Genomic DNA, 22,385 nt, shown 5'->3' with positions numbered 1-22,385 from the left:
TTGTAGTTTACAAATATCTGAGCAACATACACCATTCAGCACTGTTGGAATTCCTAGCCACATTCCTTTTTTATGACTTCATTGACGCACTAACTTTCTGAGAGCCACTGATAAAGGCACTGGGACTTGTTTCTACTGCATGTCCTGGCTTTTTGGGACCCTAGACTATTTGTCTATTTGGATGCAAAGCTTCCTAGGACGGGATTGGAATGGGGAGGGGGCGGGTTTTGGACTTCCCACAGGGCAGGCTTCCCTGCCCTCTCTTAAGAAGGGAGGGGGAGAGAGGAGAGTGAGTCAGGGAGAGGAAGGGGAATGGGAGGAGGTGAGGAAGTGTAAATTTTTTGAATGGAAAAATAAATTTTAAAAAGGAAAAAAAAAACTCTTTCTAAACAGTAGTTTATACTTCTATGACTATAGCCAAAACAAACATTTTAAATATACTTTACTTATTTAAGTTATATTTAACAAACTTAAAAACATATAGGCATTCAGATATCCATCCCCTCCCAGAAAACTTTCCATATGTCTTTGATCAACTAAATTAACTTTTAAACTCCAAAACTATAATTTCAAATATGGTGTTTCTAGAAGAATGAATTAATCATATTTTATACAGTCCATTTTTAATTAGGTTAAGTTAAAGTTAAATTAAGTTATGTCCCCTTTCTAAAAATTTATTCTTTCTGTGTAAGAGTGGTTGCCTAATGTATGCCTGTGAACTACATACTTGCAGTGCCAACAGAGGCCAGAGATGGTATTTGATCTCTTGAAACTGGAGTTACAGACTGTTGTCAATACCGTGTGGATGCTGTGAATCAAACCCTGAGTCTTTACCTGAGCAGCAAAGACTCTTTAATACTGAGTGATCTCACCAGCTTCAAGACGTCTATGTTTCTATTTTGTTTTTTCTTTTAGCAGCAAAATAAATTTTAAAAAAGTCCCAAATTGAGTAAAACCATTAGTAAAGTGATTGGTCTTTCTCAGTTGACTTGCATTGGGTTTAGAATTTAATAAGAAAAGGATTTAGCTTTTAAACTGTTTAGTCATGATTGTAAAATGAGGAATATAATCTACAAAATGTAAGTTAAGTACAAGTCAATGCACAGATGACTTTGGCTTTGCCCATTCAAATGTGTGACCCATTTGTCTAGTAATGATACATAGATGTGGACTGTATTTCAACACAATATGTAAAGGCAGAAAAGTAAACCCAATTTTCTAAAATTTATTTAATGTTGCTTTTTGTGTATGTCAGTTCAATTTATGTCTAGAAATTAAAACTTTCAGGAGGCTTTTAAAATCCAAATACCAAATGAGCAAATGCCATTCTTATGTTTATAACTTTTCTTCCTATATTCACAGTGCTCACAGTTCTTACCAATAAAAGAACATTTCATTTAAAAATACAACTTAATTACATATATATATTAATTCTACTCACACTACAACTGAGTAAATAAAAAAAAATGTTCATCCTTCCTTTCACTCTGCCCTTTGCTTTGTTTCTTTGTAGTGATCTGAAGACTGAAGGATGTCTGAGGAGATTATTATTTTTAAGTGCTTTTGTTAAAATTTTACTTTAAGCAAATATATTGTGTATTGCAAACATCCCAGAGAACACTTTATATGTTCTTTAGATAGAAAAAAATAAACCAGAGCAATTATAAATAACATACAAATGAAGACTTTAAAAATAGTATTCTCTATCAGAGACAAACATTTTTTTTTCCTGTACTAGAAATCTCCTCTAGGCCTTAGAATGTATATCAGTGCTTCCAACATAGTTTTTCTACGATAAATAATTTTGGCACAATGGGAGTTGTAGGGAAGTTTCAAAGAAAAGTTGAAAGTTTTACTGTGATTGTTTATAGAGAACCATTTTCATAGCTCTTGTATTTGGAGAAAATGAGACAGTGTCCTTAAACTGAAGTAGATCTATACTGAATGCAAAATGAGTTAGAACTTTTTCAAGTTGTGAAAGTAAATCTTTCTTTATCCATTTCTGTCTTCCTGTGCTTTTTTTTTTTTCTTCTTATATTTCTATGTGGTCTTCACTCTTTCTCAATTCTAACTATATATGGCTTTGCTTTTGATTCATGCTGAGAATAAATGTCAAATAAACAACAGTTACATAGTATTGTTTACTTGGAAAATGATGCCTAAAATGCAGCATGAGGGAATGTGTTAGAATTTGGGGTGTGTATATATGCCTATATGACTTGTCTAGACAAAGCTGAATAGCAGTGGGAAAATATCTTGAGGTATACCCTGGAAAATATAGACTGTTTCTGAGAATCCTTACTATGTGTCTATTTTACAGCAACCACAAAGAAGACAGCGGTGGTACCAAGAAGAGGAGTTTTACCTGTAATGGGGTGAAGGGTAACCATTTGCAGTACAAGTCAGAATGATTTCAGATCTGGATAAATCCAAAGGAAAAATGACATCTTGTGGCTCCTGGATAAAAATAGGACGGCTGAAACGACCCTCACCTGGGAATAGAAAAGAAAATATCCACTGAGTTACTTCCCCCTGGATGTATTAAATCTCATCTCTACAAACATTAGAAAATAGTATGTTATAATAAGCTTGATCGTAAAGAAAATTATTCAAGAATGATAAAAATATTTTTTTTTCTGTCCTGAAGACATAGCTCAGCAAGTAAATGTACCAGATGCATAAGTTTGATGAGTTAAGTGTGAATCCCAGAACCCCTGTGAGAGTAAAACTAAACCAGCTTATTCAGTGTCACACCAGAAACGACAGACTGCTTTGCAAGAAAAGAAGCAGGAACAAACTCCTGGAAGTTGTCCTAGGTCCTTTGTACACCAACACATGTAATCATCAGAAATTAATGTAGTAAATTATTTTTAAATGACTTTTTTCTGAGTTGTGTGAAATAACTTTGTGAACTAAGCTGCTTTCATCTCAAATTTAATAGTTTACAATTCTAATAAACAAAGAACATTCTACACCATACAATAAAAAAAACAGTATTAAGTAATTAACATGACTTACTCGTCTAATCCTTTATCTCATTTAACATCTTTTCAATGAAACCTTTTGTAATCAAAGTTGAGAATCCCAATTCATTCAATTACTGTTTTTTTTTTTTTCTTTCATGTAATTACACTCAGTCAGTCCAGTGCTACTCATTCTGACCCACTCCTCCCCTTATTCTTCCCTGCATCAGTTCATTTATTACACCTTGGTGGCTCCAACATCTGGCACTGGGATTCTAGAGTCCGTGCTCTTACATTTAATGTGACTGGATGTTTTCCTTATCAGGAGGAAAGGCAGAAGAAGAGCCAATGTACAGAGTAGAAGACTGCATTTGTTCTTATATTAAAATATACACTATGAACCATAAACTTGACATTAGGACTTATTTGTAGGATGCTCAGTCCATACAGGTAGTGCCAGAGAATCAAAATCTTACGAATTAATGCACACTTCTCAGTTTGGAAAGACAGCAATAGCTGACAATGAGGACTACTGAGAACTCAAGAACAATGGCATTGGGTTTTTGATCCTACTGCACGAACTGGCTTTGTGGGAGCCTAGGCAGGTTGGATGTTCACCTTACTAGACCTGGATGGAGGTGGGTGGTCCTTGGACTTCCCACGGGGCAGGGAGACCTGACTGCTCTTTGGGCTGACGAGGGAGGGGGACTTGGTTGGGGGAGGGGGAGAGAAATGGGAGGCGGTGGCGGGGAAGAGACAGAAATCTTTAATAAATAAATAAATTAAAAAAAATACACAACCCAGAATCCAAACAGCCTTAGGAGGTATGAGCAACACCCATGAATTTGTTAATTATGATTGTTTGGGAATTTAGTATTGTTCTTTTTATAAGTTATGTCATATCATGCTGGTTACAAGAAAATGGCAAGTCAATGAGCTTTGATAGTATTCATCTACAACATCATCACTGCTATCATTTTAATTCTTTTTATATGAAGAAATTTAAATTTAGTAAGACAGATTTTTTTTTCAAATCTGTTTTAAGAGAAGACAAAAAAACTGTACCATTCAATGCACGGGCATAAGAGACCACTTCCTAAATATAATCCTAATAGTGCAGACACCAAGAGCAACAATAAATAAATGGGACCTCCTGAAACTGACAAGCTTCTGTAAAAAAAAAAAGGTACTTCCCACTTTCTCTTCTATCAGGTTCAGTGTGGTCAGATGTATATTGAGGTCTTTAATCCATGGGTACTTGAGATTTGTGCATGGCGATAGATATGGATCTATTTTCATTCTTCTACATGTTGACATCCAGTTATGCCAGGACCATTTGTTGAAGATGCTTTCTTTTTTTCCATTGTATGATTTTATCTTCTTTGTCAAAAATCAGGTATTCATAGGTGTGTGGATTAATATGTGGGTCTTCAATTCGATTCCATTCATCAACTTCTCTGTTTTCATTACCATAGCTCTGTAATAGAACTTGATGTCAGGGATGGTAATGCCTCTAGAAGTTCCTTTATTGTATAGGATTCTTTTGGCTATCCAGGGTTTTTAATTTTTCCATATGAAGCTTATTATTGTTCTTTCAAGGCCTGTGAAGAATTGTGTTGGGATTTTGATGGGGATTACATTGAATCTATAGATTGCTTTTGTAGGATTGCCATTCTTACTATGTTGATCCTTCCTATCCAAGAGCATGAGAGATCTTTCCATTTTCTGGTATCTTTTTCCATTTTTTTCCTTCAGAGACTTAAAGTTCTTGTAAAAATAGGTCTTTCACTTCCTTGGATAGTGTTACTTCAAGATATTTTATTTTATTTGTGGCTATAGAGGAGAGGGTGCCGGAACTGGCCTTGCCATATAATCAGACAGATGGAAACAGAGGCAGAGACCCACATTGGAGTGCTGAATTGAGCTCTCAAGATTCAGTTGAAGAGTAGAAGGAATGAGAATATGAGCAAAGAGGTCAAGACCATTAAGGGTTGATCCACTGAAACAGTTTACCTGAGTTAATCAAAGCTCTCCAACTCCAGCTGGACTTATAAGGAACAGCAGGGGACCAAACTAGTCTCTCTTAATGTGACTTACAGTTGCATGGCTGGAGCAGACTGAGGGGCCATAAGTAGTGGCACTGGGATTTATCTCTACTGCATATACTGGCTTTTTGGGATCCTATACTCTTTGGGTGTATACCTTGTTCAGCCTAGATGTAGTAGGGAAGGCCTTGGACTATCCACAAAGCAAAGTGCCTTACCCTCTCTCAGGATTAGAGGGGGGTGAGGTGGGAGGGTGTGTGGAGGGAATGGGAGGAGGGAAAGGAGTGGGAATTTGAATTGGTATTTTAAAAAAAATTATAAAAAAGAGAAGCCATGAAATTAAATAAAATAACCATATTTCGTCCTCATGATCCACTTACCGACCCCACTTCCATTAAACAACTAAAACATTTACCCAAGTAAAATAATGTTTTCAATAGTAATTTAATTTTTAATTTCAGTATATTTGGCTTTGTTAAGTAGTATAGGCAATCAAAAGCTTCAATTTTAGCTGTCAGCTATTAGACAGTGCTGGATAAATTATTCTATAATGTTAGCCCTAATGCCCCTCTGATCAATGCAATATAGGTATTGGACCTCAGGATTATAGCAAAGGCTATTTTAGAAAGAATGGATTGAATGTATTTTACTCCTATTACCGTGATATCTGCAAGACATAATAGAATACAGGAGCATCTAGTGGAGCGGCAGGTCTAACCAATAGACCTATCTGATAGAGGACTGAACTCCCACTAGGAATAAAAATACCAACTAATCCACGCTCAGCTCCCAGAATCCAGTCAAAGAAAGGGAGGAGGGATTATATGAGCAAAAGGGTTACGATCACAATGAGAAAATGTTGTCATAGGCTGTTTGTTCATTTCCCATCCACCTAGACCCAGAATTATAACACTGAAACTATATTAATTGCAACACTGCTTGGCCAGTAGCTAGCTCTTATATCTGAAATTAACCCATTTCTATTATTTTGTGTATTGCCACTTGGTTGTGGCCTACAAGTTCTGTCTGGCGTTCTGCTTTTGTCTCCAGTGTTGGCTACATGGTTTTCTTTTACTCCACCTACTCTCTCCTCCTCTATCTGCTTGGAATTCCTGTCTTGCCCTATTCTGTCCTGCAATAGGCCCAAAGCAGCTTTAAAAAAAATAACCAATGGTATTTACACCATACTGAAGAGAATCTAACATCAGGAAAACCCACAGAGACCGCTGACCAGAACTAGGAAGAGCTCACTGATTCTGGACTGATAGCTAGGGAAGCTGCATTGTACCAAACTAAGCCCTATCAATGTGGGTGATAGTTCTGTGGCTTGTGTAATCTGTGGGACCATGGGAAGTGGGTACAGGATTTATCCCCAGTTTATGAACTGGCTTTTTAGAGTCCTTTCTCTATAGAGGGATTCCTTGCTTAGCCTTGATAAGAAGGGGAGAGGCTTGGTCATTCCTTAACTTGATATGTCAGACTTTATAGACGTGACATGAGGGGCCTTGCCCTTTCTGAGGATTGGATGGAGGGATGGGTGAGGAGAAGGTTTGGGTGGGGAATGGGAAGAGGGGAGAGAAGAGGAACTGTGCTTGGTATGTAAAATCTAAATATCTTTTAAATAAAAAATTTAAAAGTCTCAAATAACAAAATATCCTGCTTTCTATAGATATTAAGTGCAGCCTAATAACATTAAAATTTTAGAAATCTCTGCTGATAATTCTAAAAAAAAGAAAGAAGAAAAAAATCAATTAAATGATTCCTAATGATATTCTTCTTATACTCATAAATGGTTTCCTAGCCCAAATTTCATTAGAGAAATTTCACCCAGCAACTTATGGAAATGGATGCAGAGAGCCATAACCTAACATTAAGCAGACCTCAGTAAATCCTGTTGACTAGGGCAAGAAAGATTTATTACAGTCAGAAGGGCCAAGAACACCATAAGAATCAACGCAGAGTCAACTGACCTGGCCTCATGGAGACAGAACTGCCAATCAGAGAACTTATATTGTACTGAATTGGGCTTTCTACACATTTGTTGCAGTTGTACGGCTTGACATTCTTGTGGATACCCTGGCAGAGTGAATGGGGGCTGTCTTTGACTCTAACGAATGTTCTTGGTACACTTTCCTCATGTTTGGGTTACCTTGTCCAGTCTTAATAGGAAAAGAGGTGCCTAGGCTTACTGCAACTTGATATGCCATGACTGACTGATATCTGATATACACAAGTAGCCTACACCTTTCTGAAAAGAAGTGGGGAGAGAAAATAAGAGAGGGAAGATATTGACTGGGAAGGACTTGAAGGAAAAGAATGAATGGGAACTATGATTTGGCTTAGAAAAAAAGATTACGAAAAAAAGTATACATGTTTCAATGATATAGAAGAAATAATGGTGTATATTGTATATTCAGACAACATAACAATATGTCACATTAATTATGTAGAATTTAGCATAAATGAGAAATGTTTGGATGAGAAAGACAGTAAATTTTACAGAAAAAGTAAAATGTCATGGAAAATGATAAATAAATACACATCCATAACCCTTATCTCTTATAATAAGTCCTTACACATTTTTCCTTCCTCAGTCTTCCGAAGGCTGCTATCCCAAGCATGAAACTATTATTATAGTTTTTAAATTTAAAGCACTCCTTTTTTCGTTCAAATAGATATCACAAGTTAAAATTGTTCTTCATTGTAAGTTTGTTTCAGTCCTATCTTGGTTAAATTAAAATTGATTAATATTAAAAGCAGTGTGTATGATATGATCCATTTATATTTGTAGGTGTGTGGTGTCCCGTAGGCATGTGTTCAGCCCTTGTGCTCAAGTATGCATACACATGTGGAATGGAGAGGCTGAATCAGATGCTTGCCTGGATCAGTCTCCACAGGATACATCACTGAACCCTGAACTCACCAATCCTGGTTAGACAGCCTACCAACTTGTTCCAGGGAACCCCTTTCTTTGACTCCAAAGCACTGAGATTACAGGCAGGCTGTCATACCCTCTAGTCTCTTTATGTGGGTATTAGGGATTTGAACTGTGCTTCTTTCCCTTGCATAACATGTTTTTTTGTCGAGTGAGCTAACTCACCAGCTCCTGGTCTTACCTGTATAGCAACATATATTTTTTTTTCCTTTATCCTTAGCTATCTATACATGTATACAGCTTTGTAAATGCCTAGAAAGGAGTTGGTAACTTGATTAAATGTTAATAAATGTTATTTCTGGAGAGAATTTTACTTGAAAGAAAAAGGTTTCATGTTTTGCCTATTTTTAAAAAAAATGAATGATTTAAATAAATATATCTGATATTAAAGGGACGACAGGTATCATCACTGAAAAGAGGACAAAGTTTTTAAAGGCAGATGTGGTAGATTACAAGGAAACAATGTTATTTGGATATCACAGGTTAATCCATGTATGAAAATGCAGTAATTGCAGCAATGTGTACATTGTGGGCCCATATTTCATATAAAATAATTTACAGGCAGGCTCACTGACCACTAGGCAGATGCAACCCTGCCAAACAAGTAAGACAGCCGCCTAACAAAGGCCAGATGTATTGCTCCTTCTCCTTTGTTAAAAATGTAGATCACCTGGGAAGAAGTGTTCCAAAGCTGGAGAACAAGTTGTAGGTGTTTTCCCTAACCCCGTGTCCCCAGGAAAGAGAATATTAATGAGTATCAACCTTGGTTTACCTGGGGGATAAAAGGTGTTTTGTAGAATAAACACATGTGGAGGAAGCCTGAGATGCCCTTCCATGATGACTGTGTGAACTATGTTTGGTTATTTCTCATGCCTCCGTACCGGTTCAGTTAGGGAAAAATTGTTTCTATGCTGGGGCCTACGGGCTCTGACAGTACAAAACCTGTGTAACCTAGTAAGACAAAATGTCAGCATTGGAATGGGAGGTGAGAAGGAAGCCTGATTCCCAGCTAAGGAATTTGGTAGTAATCTACCTGGAGAAGTCCAGTCAGTTTTTTTTAAGGATGTAGCCCCTCATTGGTCTGACATGCTCAAGTGGATGGAAACATACACAAAAGGAGGTAGGAAACACCAATTAGACTAGATAAGATTTTACAAAATATTAACAGATGAAGTAGAGTGGGTGTGGAATAAGAGTTATCTATGAAAGGAGTCAGAGAAGGGATTAAATATGATTAAATGCAATGCATGAAATTCTTAAATACTTAATAAAATATTCAAAAGTAAGAATTTCTTCTTTTTTAAAAAAATAAGACAGAATATTGTTAGAACCCATATTAAGATGGCAACCAAATTTTATATAATAAGGACATAGAACATCTTTTATGATCGTTTCGGTAGAGAATTTTTCAACAATTTTTCCTTCTATCACATCACATCCCACAAAATGTCATCTTATAAAGTCATTTCATAAATATTTCTGTGTTAAGAGACTCACAAAAATATTAATTTATTTACCTTTGTGTATTTTTACTTTGATAAACATTCTGTTTGAAGTTGAGAAATAACAATTGAAGAATATATTTACCTCATTATTTTCCCCTGAGAAGAAGTTTGTGTTCAAAGACTAGCACTGAAATCAATATGTAGTTCAAACCAGAGAATGACCCTGGACTTCGAATCCTCTTGCCTCCACTTTTCATTGTTTGGATTATAGTCATGGGCTATACATTGCTTGCTGGGGACAGAACTCAGTATTTATGCATCCTTGCCAAGCAGTTGCCTAACAGCTGCATCCCCAGCACTGTAAGCAATTATATTTGTAGGAGTAATTGGCAGTGTTTAAATGTCTATTACATACACCCAACACTACATTAAATCCCATGATACATTTGTGAAATGAAAGCAGCCATTTCAGCTTAACAGGTGAGGAACTTAAGACAAAAAGTCTCACGATTCTGTAAAACACATATGTATGCATTGCAAACAGAAGGAAAAAGCGATGTCGGGAATGCCATCATGGCCCAATGACCATCACTTTCCAAGGGGCTGAGGATGGATCTGCTGCTGTCACACCTCACAGTGCCTGAAGAAAGAAATATAAAAGCTGTCATTGTTTGGGCAGGTAGACATAAGACCTGAGCCTCAGCTGTCCCTTGCTGGTGGACTTTAAGATTAAAATGTCACAGATGTGAGCACTGGCTATTCAGAGGTGACCCCAAGCATGGCAGCACTGTCTCTTCCTCCCACATCTTGGATTGAGGTCCATTCAGAGGTCAGAGACTGCCAGTGAAATGATTCTTTTGCACACATTGATCTCTTTCCTATTTCCTTTTGTCTTTTCATTGTATGGCATGACTCAAATCAGTTTTCATTCTCTTGCGACTTCTCATCCTTCAAACCCTGCCGTTCTGTAATATTCTCCTTAGCAGTGCATAGGGACTCAGCCTCTGGTTGCTATCCCTTTTTAACAGTTTACAGTCACTCCAAATGATAAAAAAAAAAGTTTGGGTTTAGAGTACTTTTTTAAAACTGCTTGTCAGAATATTTTTTTTTATACTATTGTGGAACAATTAAGTAAAGCAAGCTTTTGCTGCACTGCCTATCCCTTCAAAGACAATGATGTTTTTCTATACAAAAAGAGCAGGAAATCTGTGAGGATCTAATGTCAAATTCAAAAAAATCAAAATAGTTTTCAAGTAGTCTTACTTTAAGAATATCTCAGGATAAGAAGGGCAGATATTTTGAGCCACTGTAACAATAAGTGATCAAATAACTGTGTGGAGACACAGCATCCTGTAAAATCACCTGTGATTATAATAGTACTCTAAGAAGTGATTTATTCAGTATGACGGCAAAACTTTCACAGTACATGAGTTCCAAAAAGAAACACCTCAATAGAAAATTAAAATAAAATCTGCAATGTTGTTGAAAATGTACTAGGATTCTGCTTTTATGTTCTCCCTTTATTGTATGCTATTAGCTTTCCAGGAATTAAAATTTCCTTTTGTAAGCTCTAGCTACAATATGCTTCAATAGTCATACATCATTTCACATACTGTGCTAAAATCCAACATGGTAATGGCATGTTATGTGTGTTTAACATGGTGGCTGGGAGACAGCAAAAGGGGCAGATCATGATATCCATTCAAAAAGTATGTCCCAACAGACATAACTTCTACCCAACAGGCCGAAACTATTTATAATTTTTTATCTTCCCAATAGCACAGGATAAAGACAAAGTACTTCACATAATAGTCTTTGGGAGACACTTAAGATTCAAACCTCATTATAATTCAAAAGACACACCATGAAAATAAAGGGTGTGTCTGAATCTTTAGTATCTTTGGTGGCATTTATTCATAGACTTTGAACTAGAAGTATCCAATGGAGTGAAAATCTGAATAAAGTAATGGGGCATGATGGAATTCTATAAGGAGAAGCCTGGTTGAAGAAGTGAGTCACTGATTATGTGTCCTTGGGCAAGTTGTTTATCATATGTTTCCGTGTTCTTATATACTAGGATTCCTGCCTCCTGTTTTGTAAGCTGTTCTACCACACCTTCCCTGCATGATAGAATGACACTTTTAAAACCATGAGCAAAATATTTTTTTTCCTCCCTTTTTTTCTCTTAGTCAGGCAATTCAGTGCAGCAATGTTTAAGGCACAGACACAGGCCTGGATAATGGGAGGATTGAATAACTTTCACTCTTTTTAGCTTTAGGTTTATCACACTTAGTATCTTAATTGCTCAAATTCCACTACTTTCAACTAAATAATCTAAACTCCATTTAGTTCAACTATATTTTTTCTCAGAATTTAAGTTAGATGAAAAACCCTTCTTTCCTGACTCCTTTCTCTCCCCATGATTCTGTTTTCTGAGTATCTGTCAATTTCTCCCTCTATCACTTTTGTCTCCTTTCTCTCGACCTCTCTTTCTCCCTCTCCTCTCTTCTCATTTCCAACTTTTGATATTTTATCTATATTCCCTGTTTTCAAGACAATTCATAGAATTTTAAGATAGAAAATGTTTACAAAGGAAAGAAAAATAATTTCATGAGATTAGGTCTCTTAAACTTGAACATGAGGCACATTTGGGTCTTCAATCAGACTCTTTCACGAAGCAGGAACCCCAAAGGATAGTCTCACTTTCTTTAAACAGCTTTAGCAGCCATTTTGTTTTGTGGATATTGCATGTCCAGTTTATACAGCATACCATTAAGCAGTTCAGGCAAGAGCAGTTTCTGGCCCAAATGGCTATTAAGCTATATAAGGATCCTCTTCAATGCCCATCTTTCTCTTGAAATTATTGGTGTTATCAGGAGCAGATGTGTCTCATTGTTATAAAAAGTTTAAGTTTTTAAAACATTTAAATGCCATATTATGAAGGTCTCTGAAAGATTTGAAGAATATCTATCTAACATAAATATATCTCTATAAACCTAGAAAACTTAATGAATATGACAACAAGCTTGAATATTATAGATGATTATCTATTAACCTATATTTCTTAATTATACATTATATTTTTAAATGAGCTGCACAAACACAATACCTTAATCAAAAGCAGAAACATATACACAGTGAAGTTAATTTTCCCTTTATTTAAATAAATAAACCTAGATCCAAACCAATACAAAGTATTCGTATCCACATTATTCCCCCCTTTAAATGTAAACAAACATCTATAATTAATCATTTATGGAATTTGGGCGTAGTTCTCTCCAAACTGCTTTCTGCTGATTGTTGGGCAAAGTAATTTTTGGAGGGTGTTTACAGTGATCCTTCAGGGGGTATTTCCATCAAACCACACTAGCCTGGGAGGAATCCACAGGTTCTAATCCTACGTGGAAACAAGTGATGAAACTCTTTTCCAAAGCAACAAATACTTAGACCAAAATTTTAAAGTCAAGATACCTTTAAAATATATTTGTGTTGGTTTAGCTTAGCAACCCATACAATGAAATGACTCTGTGCTTAGTTTATTCACAGTCAAAAAATTCAAAGAGAACACAAAAATACAATAGTATACACAATCCAGATCCTTGTGTGTATATTCCATCTTTACATGGTTTTTTCTTTTCTTCTTTAATCCATGACTATCTGTACTTTTTCTCTTTAAAGACTTTGTTTTATTTTTTAACTATTTATTTCCATTTATAATGGTCTATACTCTTTTTCTTCTCTCTATGAATCCTACGTATTTTTTATAACACAGTGTGACCCACTTAGAGGTAATTTTCATCTGAATTTGTCTTTATTGTTTATCTGTAATTCTTTTCTGACCAGGACTGCTTCTTAAAATGCTAAGTGCCGTGGCTAGGACTAAAGCTGCTTTGCCTTTTGACTCCACCCAATCTAACATGGCTGAGGCATGTTGCTGGGTGGCAGCCATACACACCTCCTCAATTCTGGCAACAAGTTGGTCTATGCTGCCACCAAGAAACTTATAGCATACTGTCCACAAACCCTATTCAAGTGCTCAGTCTCATGAAAGAGCCAGAGTTTATGCTGGCAGCATGAAGCAGGAAGCTGCCATCTTAAAACCACACTTGTTTTCTGATACTAATGAATGAGGAAGACCTCTTTTAAATGAGCCGTGGTACTACTACTTGCCATGAGCAAACAGAGCCATTTGAAAAATAAATACTCTCTCAATTTGACGGATGTAGTCACCCATGATGGTATCAATTTCAGAAAAGGGAAAGTGGTATGAGAAGTCCTTCTGTATATGTGTTGTTTTTATTGGTTAATGAATAATGATACTTTGCCTATCCAGGACAGAATATACCAGGCTTCAAGGGATATAGAAAGAGATTAGGTGGCGTTGGAGATGAGAGATACCATATAGTTGCCAAAAAAGACAGACACCCTGAAACCTTACTGGTAAACCACAATCCTCATGGTAAAATAGAAAATAATTACAATGGGTTAATTTAAGATGTAAGAGTTAGCTAAAAATATTCAGAAGCTATTGGTTGAAAAATTTTGAAATTAATATAGTTTCTATGTGATTATTTTGGGTCTGGGAGGCTTGGAAATGAACAGTCTCCGCTTATAAATAAGTAGCTGAAACTTTTTATATTACAGACACATTGTGATTATTTTTATGTATGTTTTTTCCAATTGTATAAAATATTGTTTTGTGTATGTTATAAAAATTGAGATCAGCATTCCAATTCTTAGACATGTATGGTGACCTCATTATTTGAAAGTTGAAGATTAATCCTGATTTAAAAGCACTAGAGCACTAGAAATAATTCAGAAAATATAACATGAATCAAAATAAGGTTCACCCACAACATATATTCTACATTTGGTAATTAATTCAGATTTAGGTCAGAAGGCATTGTTGCTTGTTTTATTATGGTTCTCTCACAGTAATAAATCCTAATAAAAGATAAAACCAAGGAAAAGAAAATTCAACTGACAGCTATTACTTAAGAATACGCTAAAGTTTCTTTGTGCATGGACAGTTTTAAATATTAAGAAATTAATAGACTTTACTCATACTAAGGAAACAAAGTAACAATTTCATAACAGAGTTGAAGCCAAGGCTAACATTGAACTTGCACATGAACCTTTGTTTGATCCTGTGGAGCATATTCTAATAGCACTTCTTTAAATACAAAGAAATTAATATGTAAACAGCCTACATAGCTTTCTAGAAATCTGTGAGGCCCAATTTTGAAACTAAGAATTGAATCACCAAGCCCATACTCTGAATCATTATGAGTTACACCACAGGAAGGAATGCCAACAGGAAAATAATTAAATTCATATAATATTAGATAATAAATATTATACCAAAAGGATAAATATAATTTTAAATGGTTCTTGAGGAGGAAGCAATTAATTTGACTTAGAGGTTAGGGAGTAATGCCAAAAGAAAAAAAATAAGCTATACATGTATACAAGTATGAGGTATGAACACTGAAAGGAACATTAAAGGGAGTAATTTCTGTTCAGAAGCAAAGCTGTGTAAAGATTAGGAAGTGCATGTCACTCAAAAAATATACCTATCCTGGAAAATAAGAGGAAGAGGACTGTGGCTATAAGGATGTCACAGTCTGTTTTGAACGTCTTTGAAGGGCTGACTTCAAGTGACATGACAGATATTTGTATCTGATCTGAAAACAGAAAGCATGGGAGCATTTTCCTTTTTATGCAGGATTGTGACATGTTTAGATCTATGATTCTCTGTAGTAAAGATAAAGAAATGGAAATCACACATCAGAGAGATTGTTTATCCCACATTTGAAAACACTGAGATAATTGGATATTGCCAGAAGGAAAGAAGCAAGCAAAAATGATGAGAGAGATATTTTGAAGCATTTAGAATCCCAACAAAATAGAAAAAATGATTGGATGTGAGGGATGAGGAAAAGAAAGTGTTATGATGACTCTGAGTCAGCCATTATGGATGAATGAATGCATGCATGTATGCATGCTGTAGCCTTTCACCAAGGAGAAGGAGAGAAAGATGGGGGCACTGAGGCCGAGAGAAAATAAGAAAGCAGAAATTCCATTCATTTTTCTTGTATTTATTGAGCAAACATTTTTAGTTGGATTGGTATGTGCCAAAAATATAGCAACCACCAGGCTTGCTAAAGCTGATGTTGCTATTGATTTTGTATTCAAATTGGAGGATGGGTAAGATAAATCAACAAATAAATGCAGGTTGTATGAGAATGTGGTAAGTACTTGAAGGAAAAGAGAGGGTTTAGTGAGACAGGAAATCTGGGTTGGGGTGGAGTGTGATTTTTATATTTTTAATGATGAAAGATGCTATCATTGATCTGCTGAAATCATCAAAAGTGAATACATCATAAGATGTATGCATCAAACTTTAGATAGAAAAACAGGTTATGTATAGATCCCAAGGCTTAAAGAAGGATATTTATATAATTTAATTCCAACAAAATAGTGGCTTAGAGCAGAGGGCTTACAGTGGAGGTTAATAAGCTGAAGTCCAGAGAATTTTTTTTTTTGCTCTTTTTGTTTTTTGTTGTTTTAGACAGTGACAGTTGTGATACATTAGAAGAAATAGAAAGTCAACGACAGTATAAAGCATTTCTTTGTCTCAGAAATAGACATTTCTAGGGATAACTTGCTTACATTTGGGAAGAGTCACATTGTGTTGTGTGATATTTTGATCATTCTGACATGCCCAAGACTGTCAATAAAATTTGTTTTTAATAAGACAGTGGAGCTACTAGCTGAACAAAATTGAGCACAGAGTTTTGCAGGACTGAGGACAGATACAGAAAGGAGTGGGGGAGCATAGAGAGGGTCACAGCTTCTGTGGGTCAAGGAATGAGAGAGAGAGAGATAGACAGACAGATAGACAGACAGACAGACAAAGGCAAGAAGGAAGGGAGTGAGGGTGGGCCAATGGTTACTTGGTTACTTCTCCTCCACTTCTTTGATCATTCAGGTTCTTACCCTTATATCTGACTCCCAAATTTTTATTGATAAAGGATAATTAGATAAATACTTCACACCGTAATAAGGCAGATTAGCAGTGTAGGGAAGAAATAAGAGGGTTTTTTTGTGTGTTGTGTTTGAGTGTGTGTTTGTATTGGTGCAGACACCTGTGACTGTAAGTGTGGATATATGTACATGTGTGTGAATATAGATGTGCACTCACTTTGCATGTACCACCATCACCAGTCTTTTAACGTGGACCCTGAGGAACACAATTAGATCTTCATAGTTATCAGACATGCTCTTTACTGACTGGGCTATTTGCCTAACTATAAGTGCAGTTTATTTTCAATGGTGTTTGTGATAACTCTTTGGCCTTTTACTAAAGATATCTAGAGTGTCATTCTATAAGTCTGGAATTCAGGGAATAATTATAGGCTGAAGATGCATTTAGAGGACTGTCAGAATGAGTGTCTACAAGAAAAAGGCATAACTATGAAGCTTTAAAATAGAGCAACAGTTGAAAACTAGAATTGACATGTGAACTACTACAGGTGCTGAGAGAAAAGAGTCAGTCCTTAAGGGGTTAGTGTTCAAACAGTGATGCCCTGAATCTATAGTTTATGAAGGGTTTCCAATGGTAATAATAGGTTAATTACTCCAAAGAAAGATGATAGTATAAGTGAGATGAAAGAGAAATAAAGTATGAGATTTAGCAATGCAGAAGATAAGACTTTGAACCTAGAAAGACCTGCAAACTGATATATATGGGTCAGCGGAGGAGTATGATCAAGAATGAATATAAAGAAAAATTTGTAAATAGTAAGGAAAAATAATTCAACATGGATATCTATAACATGGTGTAAGGAATAATGGTAATACTGGAGAAATAGGTAGGGTCTTGAGTTGAACTACTCTATTGAGATGAAGATCTACAGCATGGTTCCATGCTCTGAGTGCCATGAATTAATAGACAACATGATGGTAGATGAAAAGATGAAGATAATATCTGATCTGGCAGTGGAGATTTGGCAGGAGAGATACTTGCCTTACTGTGCAATGGTGAACCCTCTGTGAAGTATGAGGGTCATGCAGAATAGAAGGAAGGAAGGCAGAATAACTAGTTACCTAAGGACAGACTACTGTTACATGCAAACAACACAGTGCAATATAAGGACAACATGGTGTAACATGCAGGAACAACAAGCTATTACATGAAGAGAACATTCTGTTACATATAGACAGCATGCATATGATGCTGAAAATGTGTCTTCTTTTATTTTTTCTTACTCCTTGGGAAGTAGGACAAAAGGCATTAGGTGATTCAAGAATGGGAGAGGTTGGGGAAATTTAAAAGAAACAGTCAAGTAAATGATTATCAGGAAAATGAAAAAATGTTTAGACCACTGAAAGGTAATAGGGCATTCCAGAAAAATGTGAGGAAGATTTCAATCTAGACATAAAAAGATTGTGGAGTGTCCTTGTCAAGTGTACTGTTTTGATTAATTCTGTTTTTCAATGTCTTCTACTTCACCACAATGTGATGAGGAAAAAAACTATTAAGGATAAAAATGATTTTTGGCCATCAAAAACATATAAATTATGTCCAGCAAAAAGCTGGTACTTTTCCCCCCAATTTTTCCTTGTGGATAAACTAGACCATTAGTTTATTTTAATAACAGCATCCTTGAAAGATATATCATGAGATTCAGCCATGATAAAGCTGTCTCTCTTTATAAATTTATTTCAGCAATCGTTATGAACTGTGCATATATGTCTTAGAACTACCTCACTAAAATTACAACATTTAACTGCTTTCTTTTCTCAATACACTACAAAAAAATCCTTTTTCACCTCCCCTCATTGACATTTAAGATTCATGATTTCAGTGCCTTAAAAATGTACCTTTAGTACATGGTAAGTTCGAAATGTCCAGGAGTATAGGCAGGAACTGCTTTCCGGCTGCCCAGACTCAAAACAATCAAACAGAAACTATTTTAATTGCAATACTGTTTGGCCAATAGCTTAAGTGTATTTCTAGCTAGCTCCTACACCTTAAATTAACCCATTTCTACTATATTATATTTTACCATGAGGCTTGTGGGTTTGCTGGTAAGGCTCTGGCAGGCTAGTGAGCATATGTCTTTGTCCTTTGGTGGCTACATGGTATCTCCCTGACTCCACCTTCTTTCTCCCAGCATTCAGTTTAGTTTTCCCACCTAACTCTATTCTGCCCTACCACAGGCCAAGGTAGCATTTTTTTTAACCATAGATAATAAAACATATTCACAACATGCAGCAGGGAATTCCACATCACATGGGTATGTAAAATGTAGATAACACAGCAGCTACAAGCAACAAGCTGGCTAGAGAGAGGTTATATGGTACTGTTTTGTAAAAGTAGCAGTAAAATGGATAAGATGAAAATACAATATACTTCAGGATGCCTCAATATCTGACACTGACAAAGAGAGAGAGATAAGAACAAAGGAAGACATTTGAGTATACACTTTTTTTTAAGGATATTATTATATTCATTTCCTTTGTAGCTTTAACAGAGCATCTCAGACTCTGTTAACACTCTATGTTAATAGACATAGAGTGTGTCTATGAGGACATTTCCAGAAAGGTTTAAATAATAAGGGAAGATCACACTGAATGTCTGAGGTACATCCTTAGGAGATTTGGTCCAGAATTGAATAGAAATGTGAGCTGAGAGCAGGCATTCCCTCTGATTCTTCCTGATGGTGGATACAATGTGGCTCATGCTCTTGTTGGCAGTTTTTCCCTATCATGAGGAGCTGGCTTTTGGGGCCATAATTATCTCAGGGCTTGTACCTTGAGGCCTATAGGATCGAAAAAAAAAAAAAAAAAAAAAGCCTGGTTCAAGTTCAGGGCCTAGACTTCCGGCCTGTAGGACAGAGAAAAGCCTGGCTCAAGTTGAGTGAGGATGAGACAGCAAAAACTAGGTAGATGCATCTCCAGCCAGAGGGAGGGTTTGACTGCCTCTCGCCCTATTGTGTCTGATTGTCCTGCATTGTGAGGCTGGGTTCTCCTGCATCCTGCCTTGTGGGACTGCAGGAATGGGTAGATAGTGCACTCACCTTCCCTGAAGAATAATGAGGCTCAAGAAGCCTAGCACTGGCACATCCTACTATGAGCCAAAATAAATTTTCTTCATTTTATTACATCTATCTATCTATGTATCTATGTATCTATCTATGTATCTATCTATGTATCTATCTATGTATCTATGTATCTATCTATCATCTATCTATTTTATCATCTATCTTTTTTATCATCTATCTATATCTATTAATCTAATCTATTATCTATCCATCATATATCTAATTTATTTAAATTTTTATGTTTGTGAAAACACACATATGCTGTGGCATACATGTAGAGATCAGAGAGCAACATATTAGGCTCAGTTCAGTTCTCTCCTTCTACCACAAGGGTCATATGGTCATCAGGTTTTATGTCAAGTGCTTTTACCTGCTAGGTCATCTTACAGTCCCACACCTTTTGTTCTTTTTGTTGCTTTTGCTTGATATTTTGCCAAACAATAAGAAAAGTACTTAATAGGACATCAAACAACAAAGCTATATTATCTGGCTATAATGTAACTCATGCAAACTGTATTGCACTAGCTAAATGCCCCATTTCTAGCCTTTGCTTCTGCACTGGTGTCCGTACAGGTTTCTCCACTCCCACTGTGGGCAGTGACACTTTCCATCCTCCTCTTATCAGTTGACTGACTTTACATGCATAGTTACCTCCCCCCAACTCTCTTTTCTTCCCTTTCTCTCTTTTACCTTTAAAGACGTTTGTGATTACATCGTACCAAACAGCGACCCTAAGATATTCTTCCCATTTCTAAGAACTGATAAGCAACCACAAGTTATATGTAATTAATTCTACTTTACCTTATAAATACTTTGCAGGAATATAGAAATATGAGTGGAATTTCTCTGACTGTTTTATCCATCATTGTGGAAACAAAAAAGGAAAGATTGATAATATTAATAGTAATAGTTGTTCAACATGTTAAGAATTGCAATGGATAAATATTGAAAATGAAAACAAAAGCCCAATAACAACATAAAACACAGGTCTGTTATTCAGAAATCTCCTTTTTGTTCTTTGTAAGACATTGTATGATCAAAGTTACAGTGAATTGAGACATGCAGGCCATGCTTAAACAAAAGGCAGAGAGAAAATGGTGCGAAGTCAGACAATAAAGGAAAAGAAATGAGCAAAAAGCACAGCAGGATTTCGCCAAGTTGTTTGTATGTGTGTGTTTCAGTTCTGGATATTTTTATTTTTAGAATGAAAGAGACGAGACTATTTGTAGACTGACACCGATGCGCCAGCTGAGCGGGAGACTGGGATTCCATCTTTTGAACTTCTGTGTCTTTGACCCTATTACTTGCCCAATTTTAGAGCATTTCAACATTAACCTTTGAAAAATAACAGCAGGCTGTCAAGTATACTACGAACCTAAAAGCACTTTTCTAAAATGTCCTAGACTAACGATGCTACAACACCCCACAAAAACCCATTATTATCATCCAGATATTACCATGGCCCATAGGTTTCTGTGGGAGAAAAAAAAAAGTGTGACTCTGTGAAATGTCACTGACTCCTGTGCATACAGCAAGAACAAATGGAAAGGAGGACATTTAGAAAAAAATCAGGATATATAACTCAGAGAAAATATTAAATAAACTCCAAATAGTGAGTACAGATATGTGCCACAAATGTGCAGTGTGTGAAGATAATAGACATGTAATTTTGTAACATGGCCCTCAGCTATGGATGCCATTTCATCCACTCTGCTTCTCTGTGCTTATGACTGGCATGACTGTCTTAATGAAATTGGTGATTTGAGGTTACATATCATGAAGTAGCCTCCTGTGGCTAGCTATGGCTGAATCTCATTCCCATGGATGCCATCTATGCTTCCTGTCTTCCGTAGTTGCATCCTCTCTCATTCCAGGCACGTCCTTCCTTTTTTATGCCCTCTGTGCCAGGCAAAAATGCCACCAAATTTGTCAGAAAAGATTTGACCTTTGTGAAACTAGCCTGATTAAGTTTTTATCAGCTTATATCTTCCTGGGTGTTTGGTAACCTCATCCCTTAATGCTGTCTCGGGGATCTTGCCAACAGCCAAGGGCAGATTTATAATTTCCTGTTTGTTTCCTTTCTTAGTTCTTTTGTCAGAGACTGGCTGAGCGAGGTTTGTTGTTGTTGCTTTTGGTTGCTGTTGAGTATTCTGTCTTGCTCTAAGCGTGAAAGGTTTCTGCTACAGCCATCCTTGTTTGGATATAAATTTTACATATTTAGAGATAGCACTATTTGTTTTCTAATTCATTACAGAGATATCTTGATTTTACAAATGATAATCATTGGCTAATGAAAACCCATATATTACTTAAACTCTTAAGAGATTATCTTCCTCTCAGGAAATGGGCTGTGCACTGACATGACAGAGCAGGCCTTCTCTCTATTTCCCCCTGCTGCATACATCACTTCAAACTTCATAAACACCATAATTATACTAGACTGAATTGGAATATGAAATAAGAAAATGAAGTAGCATCCTCTAATTCATTATGCTATATTGTTTTCTCCCCAGTATAAACATTAGATGACGGGAATAGTTTACAGAAGCGATGTTTAATTTTTTTTTTCAGACTTATAATCAACAAAAGATCTTTATATTTCTCTGACGAGCAGGAAGATTGTACCCTGTGAGGGAGAAGACCTTGGAAATTTCTGTTTATTCCTTCAAGGTTCCAGCAGTTCTGATTTGCTGTTGTTGTTTCTAGGTTCTTCACTTCCATTTTTTTACATACTTTCCCCTAGATGTTGTGTTGACATTGTAACTATTTTACAAGGTTAAGAGTGTATCAGGATTTCTCTTCTCCTTCTTACCCAGGTTTCACTTTTCTTTTTAATCCATATCCATTTGTTCCAATGTTCTTTATCACAGAAATAAATAAAACAAGAG

At 36.1% G+C, this 22,385-nt stretch overlaps 1 protein-coding gene across 1 annotated transcript in view; it reads right to left on the bottom strand.

The window, feature by feature from the left end:
* The window catches only part of LOC126506075 (contactin-6), a 340,519-nt gene that overhangs the window by 197,730 nt on the left and 120,404 nt on the right, over window positions 1-22,385 (bottom strand). Inside the window, exon 3 of the mRNA XM_050149362.1 lies at window positions 2,366-2,492. Coding sequence (XP_050005319.1) covers window positions 2,366-2,492 — 127 coding nt within the window. The remainder of the gene's footprint in view (window positions 1-2,365; window positions 2,493-22,385) is intronic.

The sequence above is a fragment of the Alexandromys fortis genome, unplaced genomic scaffold (assembly GCF_014885135.2).
Source record: "Alexandromys fortis isolate MF-2015 unplaced genomic scaffold, M_Fortis_MF-2015_v1.1 scaffold_48, whole genome shotgun sequence".
Taxonomy (NCBI): Eukaryota; Metazoa; Chordata; class Mammalia; order Rodentia; family Cricetidae; genus Alexandromys; species Alexandromys fortis.
The sequence above is the reverse complement of the archived record's forward strand: the minus strand, read 5'-3'. Positions and strand labels throughout refer to the sequence as shown.